Source organism: Vombatus ursinus, unplaced genomic scaffold, assembly GCF_900497805.2.
Source record: "Vombatus ursinus unplaced genomic scaffold, bare-nosed wombat genome assembly UNPS02014774.1, whole genome shotgun sequence".
Taxonomy (NCBI): domain Eukaryota; kingdom Metazoa; phylum Chordata; class Mammalia; order Diprotodontia; family Vombatidae; genus Vombatus; species Vombatus ursinus.
In genome coordinates, this window is record NW_020954552.1 from 16,432,788 (window position 1) to 16,450,188 (window position 17,401).

Genomic DNA, 17,401 nt, shown 5'->3' on the forward strand with positions numbered 1-17,401 from the left:
AGAGAAAAAGTTTGTATAGGTGTTAAATGGACCCTTGAGGTCAAGACAGACCTTGTACCAAATTTCCCAGTGTTTATTTGACCAGCATTTCAGTCAGTGTAGTACTTTACCTTAGAGACACTTATACGCTCTAAATTCCTATGTAAATTCCTAAATTCCTAAGTTATGACATACTTTAATTGGATTAATTTTATCATACTCTTGTAATTATATTTATTTATAGACAAACTGAATTTGTTTTATTATTTGTGGAGACCAAATTCCCATATTTCTCTCTTTTTGCTCATTACATAAGTGATCCATATGGAAGTAAAAGAATGTGAACTTTCATAACTAATTAATACTTGGCCAAATTTTTTATTTACCATTTTTTCAGAGGAGGGATGTAGGAGTTAAAAAACATAGGTGAGTTTTTTCTTCATGGTTTGTCCTAGGTACCTGCATGGCCACAAAGTACCACACTATGGAGTTCTTTTCTTCCCTTCCAAAACTCAGTGGAGAGTTAATGATGGTGGAATTCTCCTCTTCTTCCTAACAAAAGAAATAATTTTATTGTAAAAATGTTTCTAACTAATAAAAAGGAAGTTCTTGTACATAAAAAGAGGGATTTGAATTAGATGAATGTTATGGTCCTTTTTATATCTAAATCTAGTCTTTGAGGGAAATGTCCTTTACTGAGCAAGAATTATAGATCTGAGGTAGAAGCTAACATGGCCTCTTAAGAAATCTTAAATTGCATTAATTTAATTAGTATTTACTTAGGTTGTATTGCGCCCTTAGCACTGAGATAATCACTGTTGAGAATTAAGTGAAGTATAAAAGAACAAGTTTCTGGCATTCAAAGAGCTTTGCATATCCTCTGATAGGGGAGGAAGAGAGATGAATGATGATTCATATTATGGAATGAGAGAAAAGAAGAATGGTTTGTGATTAAATGCCACAATGTGTGTCACAGACAGTGTTATAGTAAATATAATTCTTATACAAATGTTTCAAAAGAGATGTGTCAGTCTGAGTTTGAGTCTGGGACAAGCTAGAAATAGAATTAGTTTGGGTTGGATTGGGGATGATAATTCACTGTCTGAAGTAAAAGGTTCTTTACCATCTCGTCTATTGCTTCCTCTCCCCAGTGTTGTCCCAGATAAATGAGAGGAAGGGTGATCTCTAGTTGATACTGTATATGTTTTGCTTGTATGTAGTCATTTGAATTTTGTCTTCCCCATTATATTTGGAGCTTCTTGAGACCAGGGACAATTTTTGACTTTCTTTGTATCCTTAGTGCTTAGCACAGTCCCTAGTACATGCTTAAGAAATGCTTGTTGACTGACTGACTGACTGGTTAATGGTCAAAATCAATGCTAAATTATACAAAAGGATAGACATGAGAAGACATAGCTTTTGATTATAACAGCTCTAACCTAGACAAAGTTTTCATTGTTCAAAATGGGAAATAGATTAAAGTAATCACAATGGCAGTAATTATCATCATTTCTTAGAGACAGTGTAATAGGTCTGACTGTTAAGGGAATGTGAAACAAAGACATTTACTATTAATGAGAAGTTTCCCACACATGAAACTTTGTCCATATGAGTTCTAAGTTGCTTTGAGCTTGGGCTGCCAAAGTTTAGGAGATTGAAGGCTCTCACCAAAAGAGGTCCAGAAGAGCCCTGAAACGGCCTCAGTCTGTAGGCAGTTCATCTCTTTGTTTAACAGAAAGGCACGCAGCAAAAGGCAATACCAATGTAGAATTCAGACTCATTTGCAAATATTACAGAAGAGGATGATAGAATTTAAGAGTAAAACATAGAGCATAGTTGATAAGCCTTCAGAAAACTTAATAAAAGGCTCAGCTAAACTTGATCACACTTTAAAACATTCATGAATGAAGTATGGAGATAAACAAATAGATACAAAGTGGGATAGGTCTTCCATTGTTTTTAGAGTTATCTGTCCTAATTGTGACAACGCTGAAATGATCACATCTGGACTCTACCGTTTTAGTATGTGACGTACTATGTGAATGAGTGCCAACGTCATTTAAGACATTGGGATCAGAAAAAAGCACCTGAACTACCAAATGAATTCAGAAAAAAATGTATTTGAAGCTTTACAATTTTAGGGGCACTGAGGGCTCATTTTTAAAAGACAGTTTAAAAGGAACTCTTGCCTTCTCCTAACCATCAAAATGGAGAGAAGACTATACTTTTAACCAGAAAAAGTGACTGAAAAGCTTCATCCCTATAAAATCTTTGTGAGATGCACACATTGAGAGTTTTCTTGAAGGAAAAATAATAAGGGGATGGGCATGTTTTTGTAGATTATTTTCTACACAGGATCCCATTTTCTTTTGCTGAGGCAATTGAGGTTAAGTGACTTGCCCAGAGTCACACAGCTAGTGAGTGCTATGTGTCTGAAGCCAGATTTGTACTCAGGTCCTCCTGACTCCAAAGCCAGTGCTCTATCCACTGCACCACCTAGCTGACCCTCGGGATCCCATTTTCACAATTCTACAACTAACTAAAAGGTATAAAGAATGTAGGTTTACTTTGTGGGTATTGTTTGCTGATTTTAATAAGGTATCTGAATAGGATAATGTACAGTCATGGAGGATTTTTTTTTATTTAAACTTTTTTTTTTATCGTGAACTCGGGATTGTCAGCAAGTACAAACGTTTCAAGATACAAAGAACAAAAAAGCTATGTATTGCTTAAAAAGAGCAATGATTGTTGACTTCTTTCAAACAATGTTTCTCCCCATGTATATGTTAAAAATCATAACAGAATCGATGATGCCACCTTCACAATAATTCTGTTAAACAATCCATTTAATGCCAACAGCAAAAGAACTACCAAAAAAACCTAAGTTCACTCAAGGTGTTTGCCAGTGTGATGAAGGAACTCTTACACAATGTCCAAATAGAAACATTTTGTATTGATGGTTAATCAACCAGTGAATCAATAAATATTTATCAAGCACCTACTATGTGCCACAACTGCTCCCAAGGAGCTCACAATCCAGTTAAGGAAACAACATGCAAATAATTATGCACATTGTACAAGATAAATTGGAAATAATCAACAGAGGGAAGGTAGTAGAATTGAGAAAGCCTGGGAAAGGTTTCCTGCAGAAGGTGGGATTTTATTGGTACTTGAAGGAAGCCAGGGAAGCAAGTAAACAGGGATGAGGAGGGAGATAATTCCATGCACAGGGGACAGACAGTGAAAATGTCCATCTGGGAGATGGAGTATTCTTTTTGAGTAACAGCAAAGAAGGCCAGTGCTACTGGGTCACAGAATACATGGTGAGGTATAAATTGTAAGAAGACTGGAAAAGAAGAGAGTGATGTGTGTTATAAAGGAATTTGAATGCCAAGCAGATGCTTTTGTATTTGATCCTAGAAGGATGGGGAGTCATGGTTTGAGGTTCTTGTAGATGAGATTATACTAATTTAGCTATGGTCCATAATACTAAAAAACGCCTTCCCCCAATGAAATGCATAGTTATTTAAAAGAGATTTTTTAGTATAAAAATTCCTTCCAATTAGACAGATTTAAATCTGTCTGTAATTTATTAAGTCCAAGGAAGTTGCATAGAGGTTAATCAGCATTTCCAAGAACTAAATAGTAACTTCTAGAAGCAGAATTTGAACCCACATCTTCTCAAATCGAAACCCCTGCACTCTGTCTACTAAACCATGTTGCCTCTTGGCCTAACTATTATTCCTTGATCAAAACCAAAGTAGATATTGGTATATGTACCTTGGGCAAATGGACAGTGAGGAGGGCCTTAAGAGAAGGAAACTTAAGAGAACTTAAGAGAAGGAAAAATCTCGGTATACTGAATTTGGGAAACTGGCCTTTTTATCAGTCCCAAATTGATTGCTGCTGCAACAGCCCATTTTAAAAAAGCACCAATATTATTTCGGTAATGCTGTAGAGCTATAAATCATGGAACACTGTAAGTGCAGGCAGTCAGACTCATAGGCAGAACAAAGGAACAATCAATTGAAAAGGACATTGAAGGTTGTAAGAGTTTTACCAAAAATGATTTGCCTTTGAGTAGCAATGTAAAAGCTGGGCCATATTTTTAGAGAGAGAAAAAAAGATGTATTATAAGAAAAAACCAGAAACCAAGGAAAGAATTTAAATATGAAACATCAACAGAGAATTGTGGTAGTATGGCTGAGCTGATGCCCATGGAAGATTAAAAGAAAGAGAGGAAATCTTCCAGTGTTTTTGGTGGATCTTTTACAGAGGTTTTATGGAAAGTCATGAATAAGAATCACATAGGTCAGGAAGGCTTTCTGGGCTTGAAATCTGTACCATAAGAGCTGTAGTACCTCCCTTTGAAGATTAAAGAGGCATGCTGGTCAGTTTTCACAAAAACAAAAGTTGTCCTGTAGAAATAGCATGATGAATTCAAGGATCTGTTAAAACTTCTTTTATCTTTCATTCAACAATGTAGATTTTACAACTCAGGAAGTCTTTAGTGTTATGTAGCATTATTTCCAAAACAAGGACAGGGAGATAATTTTAAAATAAGAAGTTATACTTTACCCTGGTTGTTTATCTTGCTCGGAAAAAAAAATCTTCTGTACTACAGAACACTTAGCAGAAATTCCTTTGCATTAGATCTTACATGAAGGAAGAAATATTTTCTTGGAATAGTCATCAAACTTATATTCATAGAGTCCTAATCACCATTTTGAATAACTTTGCTCTGTTCTTTGCAAAAAAAGAAAAAAAAAGAAAACATTTGAAGAAACGTTGCTTTGTTGTGTTTTAGTGGGCAAAAAATTTGGCTAAAAATAAGTACAATTCCTAACTGAACAACTCAATAATCTTGGACAAATGAACACATTTCTTTGTTCTCCATCAATTAAATTAGGATATTTTACTTACTTTTTCAATACTTCAGGGATTGTCTTGAAAATACCTTATATGATTTCCACAAATCCTTCTGAGTAACTTTGAAAAACATTATATATATGGATGGATGTGTTGATTTTTTCTTTTGTTTTTCAGTGTTGATTTTTATTTCATAGATGTTTAATAATTTCATTTATGCAAAGTTAAAGAATATCACATCTAAAACATCTCCCAGTCTTGTGGGAAATAAACTCCTGGAGGTACCCTAAAGTTATACGAATATTACAGGTTAACCTTCCTAATGGTATGTTATATTGCCTTATGAAGAAAATTTTGCTGTAGGAAAGCAAGACTCTTCCAAATGTCTTTGCAGTAGGGGAATGGTCATTTTCTCGTACTAATACTATGACTTTTCTTACTGCTGTTTTTTTTTTATAGTGTATTTTGGGACCTCTACTGTGCCGCTCCAGAAAGACGTGAAACATGTGAACACTCAAGTGAAGCTAAAGCCTTCCATGATTACGTAAGTCCCGTGCTGTTTGACTAAGTTATATTGACATTTTTCTTTTTTTAATTAGAGGGCTTGAAAAACCAGTTGTATGTAATGTATAGGTTCTTGTTCATTTCCATTTCCATTTAATACTGTGGTTATGCTTTGGTTTTAGAAAATTGTTTTTTAAAAATCAACAAATCATTACCATCTGAGTTTTGGTGAGCATATATAGGGTGAGCATACAGTTACAATTCTAATTTATTGAAGTTACCTTACTTTGAAACAAAACTGATATGTGTAAGTCTAGATTTACAAAAATTAAGGGATAATTACTCAAAGAAAAGATTCTTTGATGTGCAAATCATTTTGCCATAGGATTACTAAGAAACAAGTCTTTCTGCGTTTTACTTTGTCTTTGCTCTATACATAATTTAATCTTAAATTTAATCAGCTCTTTGAGGAACATATTGCAGCAAAGTACATCTCTCCCAAAGTGATTGTGTGGAGTAAGGGAAAACCATAGATAGGGGCTTGGAGGTTGTTTTGCATCAATATAAATGTGTACTTTTAATTGTAAAATTTATAAGGGAATAAAATGAAACACTCCTTCAGTTACCTTGAATATACAGATGTATATTGTAAATGAGCAAGTAGGGAGGGGACCCCCCAGATTATGCCCAGAGATCTCATGGTGCTAAGTAACAGAAATATGAAGAAATTTGGGTGGACAATTTGACAGAAAATTTGAAAAAAACAAACAAACACAAGAATGAAAGGAAAACTGAGTTGTTAAGGAGGGAAAGCACTAGCTGCTGGGGAATCAGGAAAAGTCTAGAAGGAAGTTAAAAGATTCTATGAAACATAAATAGGGGGAAGTGCATTCCCAGTATTTGGTGTTGCCAGTGTGAAGGCGTGGAGAAGGGAGATGGGGTGGTGTGGAGAACAGAGAAAAGGCCAGTTTGACTGAAGCATTAGGGCATGAAGCAGGTGGTGGGAGTTGATATAAAATGAGACTTCACAGATAGGTTGAAGCCAGGTTTGTGAAGGGCTTTAAAAGCCAAATAGGGGATGTCTGAAGAATGGGAGTCTGGAGTACCTTGCAGTTCTAAATCTATGATCATGTGATATTGTTTTATTGGAAAATAATTATTTTTCTTTTAATGTGTCTTTAAAAGACTTCTTTATTTCCCAAGTGACATAGCTGTCATCTTGGGGTTATTCTACTGTGGGAATTTTCATCTCCAAGTAAATAAGTGGGAAGGTATCATTTGACTTAAAGAAATTTGTATTGCAGCCAGTATTTTGGGAACACATCTGCTCTGTAAAATAAGGTGCATGTGTACATTTGATGAATAATGTGCCTGTTATTTTCCCTAAAAGGATGATTAGAATTCTCGTTAGATCTACAGTATCAGAAAATGATCAATTTATTTTAATTTTTAATAAACAATTATAGAAATGTTTATAGGTAAGGAGGAAAATATTGAGTTGGAAACATACTTTCTGTAACCTTCTTCATTTTAAATGAAAAATCCCAAAACATTTTGTTCAGAGATGTGAAGAACTGGCGAGAAAAAAATAGAAGAATGCTTCTGTTACATAATCACTGCTATGATAACTAATCCTTATATGTATGTTGTTGATGGTTGTGATGGTGGTGGTGGTTAAGACCTGTGATTTTACTGATTTAAGGAACTCCTTCTACTCATGCCAATGTACAGCTGTTTTACAACATACACATTTTGAAACATTTGTTCATTTAATTTGTGTTTAAAAAATTTACTATATTTCCCAAGTGACATTTCTGTTATATCTTGGGACCCAATTTTTCCACTGTGAGAATTTATCTCCAATTAAATCAATAGCAAAGTATAATCTGATTTACAGAAATTTCTGTTATAATGAGAGAATCCCCTGCCCTCACCCTTATTCACTCTAACCCCACGAAGTTTCTCAAGGCCTAGCAACGCTAGTCCTCAGCGAGCAAACATGTTCTGTCTCTGGGGGAACATTCCCCCTGCCATTTGTGTCGTCCATCCAGTTTCTTTGTATTTATTTTGTTTGTGTATATGTTTCTCTCCAATAGAATGTAAACTTCTTAAAAGCAGGCTTCCATGCCCCATACCTAGTAGGGGCTTAATAAATGCTTGTTGATTGATTACTATAAGCCTTTCTAGTTGAGTAGAATCTGCCATAGCTTGTACTCTTCAAGCACGGCCATCAGAACCAACAGATGCCTCCATCCCATGATGAGGAAAGGTAATAGGATTTTGTGAAGGACTATATTTTTTTTAACCTAGACCTGTAACTTCATTGGTATAGGGAATTTCTATACCTCTCCCAGTGCAGGTTGTTGCCAGCTTTGAAACTTAGCAACCTTAGAGACTTGTGGAGGAGGGTGGGACACTGAGAACATCAGTGACTTGTGTATGGTCACATAACCATCATGATTAAAAGGTAGGACTTAAACTCACATCTTCCTGACACCAAGGATTATCTCTGTCTGCTTCAGCAAGCTGCTTCTCACTTTATATGATAATTATTCATAAACATAAAAATTCCTTAACATAATGAGTAATTTCTGGACCTAGCAGTTGAAATTTGTGGTTTGACTAAATCTTTCCTACTCCCAAATAAATCTCTAGAAATTTGCAAAGACTTTTTTGAACTTAGTGAATTAGTAAATACACTATCTGAATTATCATAGATTTGTGATCGGTAGAATCCTAAGTAATAATTATTTTATTGTGCTAATCAAGGTAGACATCCCAAAATTATGTCAATAAAATGTGTTTTGATGTCTCTAGCCTTTCCTTTCTCTAGTGTTGTTGTTGTTTTTTTTGGTTTTTTTTTTTCAGGCAACTAGTACCCTCTGATAGTTTTCTTCCTCTGATCACATATATCGCCTACTTTCAGGAAGTATTCTTTATGCTAAAGTATAGCAATAACTGATAAGCTCAAAGTGTTTCTCTGGAAGTTACTTGAATTTGAATACATCATTTCTTAGGATAGAGAAAGCTCTCTGTTGTTGGAGGTTTCAGTAATCAGGGACCAATGAAGAAAAGGGAACCTTCTACGTACATCTGAAATCTTACCATGTAGGTCTCCTTCGTCTACTTTGTTTTTTTTTTTTTTTGGTGAGGCAGTTGGGGTTAAGTGACTTGCCCAGAGTCACACAGCTAGTGAGTGTTATGTATCTGAGCCCGGATTTGAACTCAGGTCCTCCTGACTTCAGGGCCGGTGCTCTATCCACCGGGCTAGCTAGCTGCCCCCTTAAGTCTACTTTTAAAACCATTGCTGATGTTAGAGTAAAATTTCAGTTTTCTACTCTTCTTGTCTATAAACAATTCTGAAGGGTAATTTCAGAGCTCAGGTACCATTTTTTAGCTTAACTTTTACATAATAGTTACCCATACTATCAATCTACTTTGGGGCTTCTGGGAAATAAAGCAGAAACCCAGACTCTGATAGAGTTTCCATGTTTTAGGGTTAACCATGCTATGGCTGCCCACCAGTGGTCCAGATGATCAAAAATCTGACTACTTAAATAATTACCTACATTTTAGACTTTGTTTTGTTCTCATCAGGGCTTGTAAGTCTTCACAAGTAAGCTGGAAATACAACACCCTCAGGGTTGTAAACAGACATTTGCTAATTGCAATATTTCTTGTAGCCCATGCCCATCAGAGAACAATATTTCCTTAAAGAGAAGAGTAGCCTGGTGTCAGGACATGGGCACAGTTGAATGTTTTAACAACAGAACTAGAAAGTACTGAAAAGTACATTTGTCATAAAGCCAGTTTGTCAGGTGAGAGGAGGCTTCTGTCTGATCAGTTAATTGTTCTATCTGATCATTAGATTAATCTCATGGAAACAATGAGAATGCCACAGATGGAGAGACCTTTCTGGCTCATTGGAAATGAAAAGCTTCCTGTAGCTCCCTAAATGTTTGTCCAACTTTGACTGAAAATTTCAATCCTTTGTAGTTTCTGAAAGGCAAAAGAAAGGATTTGAGGGGAGAGGGGTTTTGTTTTTGTTTTTGTTTTAAAAAAGTGACTGAATGCTTCTCTACGTTTGAACTCTTTAGTAAAGTGTAAGGCAGGATATTCTGAGAAAAGTTACAGTACCATATATTTCCTTTGACCCAGACTCTTTCCTTGTTCAGTTCCTGAGTGAATCTTTACTATTTCCATAGTCCCTTTTTACTTTCATTGTTCTTAGTAGTAGAAAGATATCCCCCTCCCACCCCACTACAGGTACCTAGCCATCTGGTGCAATGATTTTTCTGGACTTGTCACATGTACTTCAGAACCAAGTATAAATGCCACTGGGTTCTTCTGGGCTGTAGTTTTCCAGACTCGCCGCAGTTTCTAGGACCCTCGGGGCTCAGAGGTGTACAGCATGATTGCTAGGCACTCAGACCCTCTTCAGCTAAAGTGACATATGACTATAGGAAGAGATTTTTGTGTCTTATGAGAAGTCATTGTATTGGCTGGCTACTTTGCTTTTTATTCTCTAACTTATTCTACTCTTGCTTTCAAGACTATTAACTTAAAACTGGCTTTTGATTCCGAAGATCTGGCTCCTGTACTTGCAGTAAGTAAAATGCACCCAGCAAAGTGCACATTTGCTTCTTCACTTCTTTCATTATAGACCATTCAGCATGGGTATAGAAAAAGGCTTGCAGTTAGGAAGACCAAGGTTCAAATTCTGCCTCTGACACATATTAGCCATGGGTCTGTGGCAAATCAGGTCACTTCTCATTGCCCAGGCATTTCTAAAGCAATTCCCCATTATAAAATTTGCTGACATTAGGGGGAGTCCAGTTTTTTTTCAAGGCTCAGCTCACTGCCATCTCTTCTGTGAGATCTTTCCCATAGTTTTTAATTACCCAGTAAACTACTAAAATAAAAAGTGTTTTCTGAGAATTATAAAATCTCATGGTTGGAATGGAACTCAGAGGAAGGGAACTGCCCATACCTGAACCAGAATCCCATCTGCAATATCCTGACAAACATCAATACAACAATTGCTTAAAGACTTCTAAGGAAAGGGAACCTGTTACTTCCTGAGACAGCTCATTCTACTTTTAGACAGCTTTCATTATTAGGAAATTTTTTGTTGTGTACTTAGAAATCAGTGGTATCATCAGTAAGAGTAGTGAAAAAGTACACATTAATGGAGACTCATCAGCTGTAGTTCCAAAGGGAAATGGTCCTACAGAGTACCTAGGATAACTGCTCTGGAGGCCCCCAAGTTAGAAGAGAATGCATTTAGGTACAATACACAAGGAAAAATTTCCTAAAGGCATCTAATGAAGTAACATTGCAAAAAAATTCATAATAGATAATTTCCCCCAGGAATCCACTATTCATTCTTCCATTAATACATGTAAAGCAACAGTGGGGACTTGGGAACATGAAGAGTGATTGTGTATAAGGGGCACCTCTTAGGAACATACATGGTTAAGAATGTATATGTGAAGGGCCAATTCACACTTCTCATGTTGCAGGACCATCTGTGTCTTCTGGTGATGTAGTCATATCCCTCTTATGGGCCTACTCCCTACTGGTCCTATTCCATTCTACATCTCTTTGTATACATTACTCTGCAGGGATTCAGTGGTCTATACTGATTGGGTATTGGCAGCAGGCTACATATCCTCCACTGGTATCTGCTAGCCCCATTATAAAATTAGCATATATAATGTTCACTGATCTGTTGCTTACCTGGGCTTGTAAAGCATTTCTCGAGTCCTTGTTTTATGCCAGAGGTAGTATGGCATAGTTTATGGACAGCTGGCCTCAGAATTGTACAAGACCAAGGTTTAAGTCCTGTCCCTGACCCTTATGGACTCTGTGACCCTGAGCTAACTCGCTAAGACTTGGTTGCAAAGAAAGTGCTGACCTGCATTGGTAAAGGGAGTTTCCTCATCCAGAAGTTCCTTAGAATGTAAGTGAAACCGCAGGTCATACCCTGTCCCTATTGTGTGTCAAGAACTCTGCTAAATACTGGGGATATAAATACAAAAACGAGACAATCCCTGCCCTTCAAGGACCTTACATTCTGGACAGGGTGCCTCTATGTTTAGGTAGGACCTTGTGGGAAACAACACTGGTAGTGAGTCGAGACAAAGAAGAATTGATTGATATGCCATACATAATAGCAGTATTACAAATAGCTATCTAATTAATTTATTACCAAAATCCTTTCTTGGTTAGCATGAAGATACAATTTACAGGGAACAGAAGTTAAGTTGAGTCAAAGTCATTGTTTTCTACCCCTGGTCTACATTCCTGTCTTCATTAATCGGATCTTTCAGGTGCTAAGCCCTGTTGCTTTGATACCCAGAAAAACCTCAGACACCACCTTCCCCAAAGCTGGAGCCATTCTCTTTTCATTGTCTACCCAGTGCCTGAAGTTCTGCTATCTGGGCCCTAATAGAATGAGGCCAATCTCTTTTCTTCACATGCCAGAGCCTCAAATGCTGAGGATTATAGATGTATGGCTGGAAAGGACCTTGTAACTTATCTGGTCCAAAATGTCTAGGGTCAGAGGGCCCAGGTCCCAATCTTAATTGAGCGCTTATTAGCTGTGTGATATCGAGCAAGACATTTAATCTTTCTGTACCTCAGTTTTTATTTCTGTAAACTGATTTGATTGGACTTGGGCATCATCTCTGTAAAATGAAGTGGTTAGACTTGTGTGACTTCTGAAGAATGTGCTATATCAAAATCTCTGATTCTAAATGACTTCCTCTCCTGTTGATGCTTTCTAGCCTACCAATAAATATACTTCCTAAACCATACCCAGAACTGACCATAGTACTTTAGATGGGGTCTGACCTTGGCAAGGAGTATGCTTGGGCACCATTTTCTCTCTCAGTGTAGCCAAAGATTGCATTGGCATTGTTGGTTTCCACATGACGTTCTTCATTCTTTCCAAGCTTGCCTGCACCTGGGTCTTTTTGCAGAAGAACAGCTATTTGGCTGTACTTAGACTTGTGAAGTTGATTTTTTTTAAGCGGGATGTAAGACTTTACATTTATCTGTTTGAAATTTTATCTTGGTAGATTTGGCCCAATCTTCTAACATTCCAGGATCTCTTCAGCTTTGTGTCATTTTCAAACTGGAAAGGAATTTCAACACTGTTTTCCCCAGTGCATTGATATGCAAGGTTGGGAAGGTTGAGGGAAGAAAAGGGAGGATAGTTAGGCAGGGACCATATGGTGAGAAGAATGTAAGCACCAGAGTTACTAAGTTTGTGCCCATCTTGCATTTGCACATCTCGACATATAGTTCTATTAATGCATATTGCAGTTATTAAGGAAGAGGGGAAAGGGATGTGTTGCTTTCCAGTTAGTATAATTTCCTTGCGGACACAGGCCGTGTCTTCTGGATCATAAGTTCCCCCAGTAGTATGCACAAAACCTTCATCAATAAATGTTGAGTTGATTCACACACAGGTTAGCAATATTCAAGATTTTAAAACATAATTCTATATTTGGGTCTTTCCAGAATATTGAATTTGGAGAATCATTTTTGCATATCATGCTGCTTTGATTATATATAATTACTTCACATTTCATTTCATTCTTAATATAGTATCTGTTTTATTATGTCATTAGATTAGATCTGTAGGACAACTGTATTTTAAGTAAACATGTATATTTAGAAAAATGAACATGCTTTTATATGTTCAACAATTGTCTTGTTTTAAAAAAAAAAGGAACTGGATCCTAATTAAGATTATAGTGGAAACTGAAAAAGGCATCTATTTTGGAGTTAATAAATGGCCGAGTTTTTGAAAACAGGAGCTCTATTGTGGGTCCAGAAAGCAATTTACATTGAGAGAAGCAACTTTGCTTCTTTTTATATTTGTCTAATTTTTTTTTTCAAAACAGTAGCTGACAAGGCTTGTTATATATATATTCTTTTCTATAATACTGTACTTTGATCAGGGTAGAATACCTTTGAAATATATGATTTGATTAAACAAACATTTATTAGCCACTTACCATGTGCAAAGTATTATGTTGGGAATTGAGTCCTTGCCATCAAGGAATTTATATTCTTCTAGATTAGATGAGATTTAATTCTCAGTTTTTTTGTTATGTACAGTACATAAAATTATAAAGCAAAATAATTATTTGGTAAACTATTTTTGGCAGTTGACTTCCATGCTATGTCAGTATTCTTTATGGCAGTCTCAGGAAGTTGGGGGAGAAAAGGGGAGTGGTGAAGGGATCTCTCAGTAAGAAAATGCCTCTAACTGTAACAGATCTGTAGCTACTCAGAAACATACAGTTTTAGAGATTTTCTGGGGCCGTGACATATTGTGATTTCTGATCCTGAGATGGGCTCTGTACTATGCCATACTGTGTCTCATGGCGAAAATGAAAGTGAATTATTCTTTCTAAGGAATTTGAATATTTGTCTTATGCCACATTTTTTAATTCCCTATCACTTAATAATTCTTGACTGTTCCTTCCTTTTGTTTCTATTATATGTTCATTTCTTCCTTACTGTCCTTTCCCTGCTTTGATTCTTCTTTATAATATCATAACTATTGTACCTTAATGGTTTGAATTACATTACCTAACTTAAGATATATGTACCAGAGGAAAACCTACAACTTTGTATCTTCTTCAATGTTTGGTACACATTGTCACCATTCCAGAGATGGTGATAAAAGATAATTACTTTTATCTTTAAAAAAAATCCAATCTCTTGACATTCTTAGGATCTACTAAAAATGCAACAGCATTACTACTATTAGAGACAATTTTGGTATAAAGACATTTTAACCTTTTTCTATACTTAATTTTCTAAAAGTTAGGCTGTTATCTTTAGAGGGTTTTATAGCAAATAATCATTATTTTAATAACAGGTAGTAATAATGTACTGACAGAATTCTTTGTCATTAAAATTCATATAAAATCTGGCTTCCTCCTCCTACCTATCCAAACATATTTCCCACTTTTCCTTAGCACAAACCCCATATCTAGCTAAGCCCATCTGGTTTCATATGAAAAAACATTTTAAAAAATTAAGAATATAGTAGTTAGTGCTGATCTTTAGTAAAATTTTTAAAATTAAAAATAATACTATTTTTACCAGTGGGCTTTGGAGTAGCTTCCTTTACCCTCCATGGAGATCTCAATGGTTTCAGTCCCTCCTCTTCTCTGCTCTGAAATTTCCCTCTTGCTGTTGACTTAGTACTCTCTAGTCTAGACAGATTACCTGAAGTAAATTCACTAGCTGATTGTTTAAGCTTCCTTACCCTTTAGGTATATAGTATAGCTACATAGCTACATAGCTCGTGTTCTAACTTGGAATCTCCCTGTTTCCTTTTCAAACTTTCATCAAGGAAGCCTCAATTCATATGTAAATCATTCTCATTAAACAAAAATAATGTATATGTTGAAATAAATAAATGAAATCACTAACATTGTGTTTTAGAGGATCAAATATCTTAGAAATGTGTATTTATTAATCAGTTAAGCAATTGCTAGGATGATTGTTGATTCACATGGATTCCCCTTCCCATTTAGGAATATAAGGTTCCCAGTTAGGAATCCTACAATTTATGGGAAGTCTAAGGGTCTATATACTTTTTCAGGAGGCTTCTAGGGAATTCTTAGTAGTTATTTGCAATGTAACTATACATCTCACCTTATAGCTATAACTTAAGAACAGATATTTTAACTGAAAAGGAAAATAAGTTAAAAATACACTTAAGAAATGAAGTAATGAAATATCAATAACATACAGCCTCAGTGACTCCAGGATAAGATAAAGGTGTTAAAAATCACAGAGATCCAAACACAAACTTATATAAGAATAGAAAGCCTTGCTGTTACTATTGTTATTATTATTACTATCTGTAACAGTATTAGAATATTCTGTTTTGTTCTAGTTAATTGGCATGTAGATACTTAATTCTGTGATTAACATGAGCTAATTGCTTAGGTTAGTGTCTTTGTTATTTCAGTTGTAGTAAAATGTGGTATTTAGACTGTATGACTCCAATGTTCTTTTCGGTCTATATCCAAGATCCTAGGATCATATGAAGCAATTGAGGACTTTGTTGTCGGGGTTCAAATGTGGTGAGGCACTGAAGTTGATGGGGAAAAGAATTTGTAGAAATTTTTTTTGGATCTTATAGTTTTTCATTCCTTTGTTTCTTTCCTTTTAGTTTCATCTTTAAATACTCCCAAGGATGATGTAGCTTAATTGGTTCTCTCTCTAAGCTTTCTTTGGACTTTTTATTCCTTTTTACTACTTTTCACTGTTATGTAAGGCAATACTTTTCTTCATTTTCTATGATTTTCCTCTGTAAGATTTTATAGACAGGTTTATATTCTAGATCAGCTGTGATGCTATAACTCTATTTAGCAAAGACATCTTGTATGTGCTAGTTGAGATGGTCTTTGGGCCTTTTGCATATCTTCATTGTGGCAATTGATTTACATTCATGAAACTTCTTTAGGAAGTGATGTCTTAGTCTGTGTCAAGGCCTGTTCTTTTATCCATTTCTCTTTGTTTGCATAAATTACTTCTTTAATTAGATTAGAATTAGAATTGCTTTGACTCCTTGACATATCTTATAATTTTATTCTCTTCTAATATAGTATTGATTTTCATCTTTGATTTAATCACTCAGTAGTCTAACTCTATCTACATAGACATTTGATTTAGAAATGACTCCCTTATCAGTAATGTTATTTCTTGTTTGTTAAAATACAGTCAGTTTCATATTTTTGGTATTTGCCATGTCCAGTGCTTCCCACTTTCTTCTTGAAGAAACTGCTTTTGAGGGATAGGTGGTACATGTTTATATTATCTAAACAGTTTTGTACTCTCTTGTAGTTTACTTTTGAATCTTGTTCTTTAAAAGATTTTGGAGCACCTTTCACTATGACCACTGACCACCTTTTCATTGAAGTAATTGAGTCTTAAAGTATGTGGCAATTTCATTTGGAGGGTGTTAATGGTAGTAATTGACTTCAGATTGCATTTTAAAGTTTGCATGGCACTTTTTCAACCTTTTCTCATTTGAGTCTCATAATAGCAGTGGTAGGTGCATTTTTCCCCCATATTACAGATATGGAAGCTGAGGCTTAAGTTTAGGGAGTTTATAAGCCCATAGACACATAGCTCCTCAGTATTGGTGGTATGATTTGAACCCTGGTTTTCCTAATTCTAAGACCAGGACTTTAGCTCCTATGCTTCCTTTTCATCAAAATTTTCTCATTTTCTGGAGCAAGAATTAGCACATAATAAATCTTTGGTTATCTTATTTGGTATTCTTGCAAATGTTCACCATGAGTCCTGCAATACAAATGCCCAGTAGTACCATCAAATGATGCTTTTTGTTGCACACATAATAAAACCACCTCCACTATCCTTTATTTGCCTCTCTAAGAAAAGCTTATGAGCCATCCATCCAATTAACTGCAGCTTCTTTTTGTTTCTGATTTCCTTTGTTGGACAAATGTGACAATTTATGATTCAGTTCCTTTGATAGTATATCTGCTTATTGGACTCTAGACATGACTCATATTTTGAGAACCTACAGATAGGTTAGTGTTTATAGAGTTTCTAAAAATTGGGTGATTCTCAACATTCTCTACTCCCTTTTCCAACACTGAAGGTGTGTCAGTGAATCTTAAAGGACTGACCACATTTTGTTATTTCCTTTGTTTTATGAGTTGCCATGACAAAAGTTCATTCCAACCCCTGCCCCACAAAAAAAAACAGCCTCACTGTGTTGGTCTGGAACTGCATCCATAAATCAGATGTTGAAAACAAAACAAAGCAAAAGCAAATACATTTCTAGTCCCTCTTTTTCAGGTCTCGTTGGGACAACAAACAGAACCTTAGCAGGACAGTCCCTACTTGTTGAGTGTCTACCCTACTGGTGATGGGCCTCTCTGTAGTAGTAATAGTACTAGCAGTTGTTGTTGTCCTCATTGCATTGTTGTTAGTCATGATCATAGTAACAAATGGTGTATAATGATTAAATCTTAGAAAGTCC

The 17,401-nt window shown here is 35.7% G+C and overlaps 1 protein-coding gene across 2 annotated transcripts in view; it reads left to right on the plus strand.

Annotated features, from left to right (window-relative positions):
* The window catches only part of SSBP2 (single stranded DNA binding protein 2), a 414,580-nt gene that overhangs the window by 153,647 nt on the left and 243,532 nt on the right, over nt 1-17,401 (plus strand). For both annotated transcript variants that reach the window (XM_027864166.1, XM_027864167.1), the window contains exon 4: nt 5,308-5,392. In XM_027864166.1, the coding sequence (XP_027719967.1) occupies nt 5,308-5,392 (85 nt within the window). The remainder of the gene's footprint in view (nt 1-5,307; nt 5,393-17,401) is intronic.